At 47.4% G+C, this 3,775-nt stretch overlaps 1 protein-coding gene across 1 annotated transcript in view; it reads left to right on the top strand.

Annotated features, from left to right (window-relative positions):
* LOC104162834 (TSC22 domain family protein 1) overlaps window positions 1–2,652 on the top strand; it is a gene marked incomplete at its 3' end in the record, with an annotated part of 2,864 nt that extends 212 nt beyond the window's left edge. Inside the window, exon 2 of the mRNA XM_009701663.1 lies at window positions 8–2,652. Coding sequence (XP_009699965.1) covers window positions 8–2,652 — 2,645 coding nt within the window. The remainder of the gene's footprint in view (window positions 1–7) is intronic.
* Between the last annotated feature and the right edge of the window lie 1,123 nt (window positions 2,653–3,775).

The raw sequence follows: 3,775 nt of genomic DNA on the forward strand, positions 1-3,775 counted from the left end.
TCCACAGCCGACACCCCCTCCTCCACAAAGCCTGAACCTCCTCTCGCAGTCTCAGCTCCAGCCACAGCCTCTTGCGCAGACTGGAGCTCAAATGAAAAAGAAAAGTGGCTTCCAAATTACCAGTGTGACCCCTGCTCAAATATCAGCTAGTATGAGCTCTAATAACAGCATAGCAGAGGATACAGAAAGCTACGATGACCTGGATGAGTCCCACACTGAAGACCTGTCGTCTTCAGAAATCTTGGATGTTTCTTTATCCAGGGCCACTGACTTGGGAGAACCTGAGAGGAGCTCCTCTGAAGAGACTTTGAATAACTTCCAAGAGGCAGAGACTCCTGGGGCTGTTTCTCCAAACCAGCCTCATCTTCCTCAGCAGCACGCTCCTCTGCCTCATCACCCACAGCAGAGTGTTGTGATCAATGGAAGTGTTCACCCCCATCATGTTCATCACCACCACCATCTTCACCACCACCATCATGGACATCATCATCCATCGCATCCTGGGGTAGGCAGTGCCCCAGTTTCTGGAGGACCACCGCCCAGTCCATCATTTAGAAAACTATCAACAACTGGAAGCTCTGACAATGTTATATCAACTGCACCAGTTTCTGCTGCATCATCCACTGGTTCCCCGGCATCTGTCGTGTCTAATATCCGCACTACAAGTACTCCTGGCAATTTAGGTGTAAGTCCTGCTACTGGAACTAGTACCTTAAATAATATGGGTGGTGGTAGTTCTAGTGTGGCAAGCAGCATGCTTGGTACTATAAATTTAAGCAACATCACGAGTACTGGTAATGTAAATGCTTTGTCTGGAGCTAGCAGCAATGTTAATGTGAGTATCTTGAGTGGTGCTGGCAATGGTACGAGTGCTTCCTCTAGTGTCATTAACAATGTTACTAATCCAACTGCAGGAATGGCAGTGGGATCAAGCCAGCAGCAGCCTGCATCTGGCACATCAAGGTTTAGGGTTGTAAAATTAGATTCTAGTTCTGAACCTTTCAAAAAAGGTAGATGGACATGCACTGAATTCTATGATAAAGAAAACACTGTTGCAGTTTCAGAAGGAGTAGCAGTAAACAAAGCAGTAGAGACGATGAAACAAAACCCGCTTGAAGTGACTTCTGAAAGGGAGAGCACCAGTGGGAGTTCTGTTAGCAGCAATGTAAGCACACTGAGTCACTATACAGAAAGTGTGGGAAGTGGAGAAATGGGAGCACCTACTGTGGTACAGCAGCAAGCGTTTCAAGGTGTGGGTCCGCAGCAGATGGATTTTAGCAGTGCTGCTCCTCCGGCAATTCCAGCATCTAGTATACCACAGAGTGTTTCTCAATCACAGCTTGCACAAGTCCAGCTGCATTCTCAAGAAGTAAACTATCCACAGCAGAAGCCAGTGGTCCAACCTCCTGCACAGGCCAGTCTAACCACTGTTACTGGGGTTCAGCCAGCCCCAGTTAATATACTAGGTGTATCCCCATCTCTGGGCCACCAGCAACCTGCCATTCAAAGTATGGCTCAACAACAGCTACCATATTCTCAGCCGGCGCAGCCTGTGCAGACTTTGCCAGTTGTGCAGCAGCAGCAGTTGCAGTATGGACAACAGCAACAACAACAGCAGCAACAGACAGTTCCTGCCCAGATGGCCGTGGGTCACATTAAGCCGGTGAGCCAAAACTCTGTTGCAGGGGCTATGCCAGACTACATTCAACATCAGCAGATCCTTCAGACTCCAGCCGCTGCCGTGCAGCCTAGTTCTACAGGAGTAGGAGCAGGGCAGCCAGTTCCTGTTGCCCAGGCACAGGGCATGCAGCCTTCAGTACAAGCACATCCCGCCACTGCCCCAGCTCAGCCTGTTGCACATGCTCCAGCAGCAATACCAGGTGTAGGTACCAGTGGTCAAATGCTGAATGTGGGGCAGCAAGGAAGTGTAGCTGCTGTGGTGCAACCACCATCTGCTGCAAACCAAATTCCACCTCCAGTTATGCCGGCAACGGCTGCTCCTCCATCTTCACAAGTAGTGCAGCCTGTGCAGACAGGAATAATGCAGCAGGGATTACAGGCTAGTGCTTCAGGCCTTCCTCAGCAAATGGTCATTGCTCAGCAAAACACCTTGTTACCTGTACAGCCACAGGCACAAGGAGTGGAGTCTGTAGTCCAAGGGATGACTGGCCAGCAGCTGCCTGCAGTTAGCCCTGTACCTTCTGCTAGTACTGTTCCTCCACCAAGTCAAGCTGGTTCGGCTGTGCCTCCTGGCATACCTTCTGCTTCTATAGGTTTGGGACAGCCACAGAGTATAGCACAAGCTTCAGCTGTGCAGAATGGGAATTTGGCTCAAAGTGTTAGTCAGCCTCCCTTGATATCAACAAGTATAGGTATGCCAGTGGCACAGAATGTGCCACAGCAGATACCGCTAAGCTCTACCCAGTTCCCCACACAATCACTAACTCAGTCAGTTGTAAGCCAAATTGAAGATGGCAGACGCCCTACAGAACCTTCCTTGGTGGGTTTACCTCAAGCTGCCGGTGGCGAGAGTGGTGTTGGAGCATCAGCCGTTTCAGATGGTGGTAGCAGCAACGTGCCATCCTCTGCTTCCCTCTTTCCACTGAAGGTGCTGCCGTTGACAACGCCTCTTGTAGATGGTGAGGATGAGAGGTAAGACTGCCTGTAACTGTATTAAAAGGTACACTGTCTGATAGTTTGATTTGCACTAACTTGCAGGTCTCATTACAACCATTCTGTGAAATGAAGCGGTGTGATGTTTTTGCCTTATTAGAAATACTGTTTCTCAGGTCCTAGTGCATGTAGGTGTTATATTAAAATACTTGTTTTTCTCTTGAGGGGGTGGGTTGTATTGATTATGCTCTGAAACTGCTGCGTGGGTAAATTGTGTTTAACAGTCTGTGACAGTGTGTATATTCCTGTTGTACAGAGGAAGACAAAAGAATACTGTGGAATGTGGGTATGCTAGTGGTGATCGTCATTTAGACTTTATTATACTGAAATAATTACTTTTTATTCTTGGGCAGATTTTTTTTTTCACGAGCCTCGACTTCATCCTGCCTCAGCTTCTTTTTCAAGTATTGACTTTACTCAGGATGAAGCAGTTGTGAGTCTGTGGTGTGCGTAGAACCCTTCTCTTTGACAGCCAAGAGGTGCTTTAGGCAAATGAGTATGGTGGGAAAAGGGAGGTTCAGCAACACCATTGTGGCTCTTTAAATTGAACTTGGGGCACTTTTGGTCTTGGTGGTTTTGCTTCAAAGCATTAATGCATTGTGGGAGCCGCCCAGGCCTGCAGAGGGGTGGTAAGCCCTTGAATCTGGTGCACCGATTCTGTGCAGTCAGAGTAAGAAGCTACGCATGTTCTCCCACCTTTACCTTTTCAAATAAATGACCACTGGCTGGTCTTTAATAGTATGTGCATGTGAATAGTCTCATTTATTTGACAGTGTGTGCAGAGAAACTGTGTCAGTTGTGAAAGGCCCTTGCGTGTGCAGGCTGAAGTGATCTGACAGCAGTTTTAAAGTGCAGTTGTTTGATATTAATTACGGGTGGAAATTCCTCACTGTATTGAGGACCTCTTGTGATATGTGTTCACAAATGGACAGGAAGACTGTAGTGGTTCTCCCAGAGAACTTCTTGTCTAAGAAGCAGCTATATTAATGGGAGAAATAACTTTAAGGTAAATAAGTTGCCTTGAGAATGTGGCACAGGACAGAAAAGAACAGTAAAAAAGAAAAACTGAGATTCAGGTGAGGAGACAAGATAAAGCACTAAA

Source organism: Cariama cristata, unplaced genomic scaffold (genome assembly GCF_000690535.1).
Source record: "Cariama cristata isolate BGI_N322 unplaced genomic scaffold, ASM69053v1 scaffold18486, whole genome shotgun sequence".
Taxonomy (NCBI): Eukaryota; Metazoa; Chordata; class Aves; order Cariamiformes; family Cariamidae; genus Cariama; species Cariama cristata.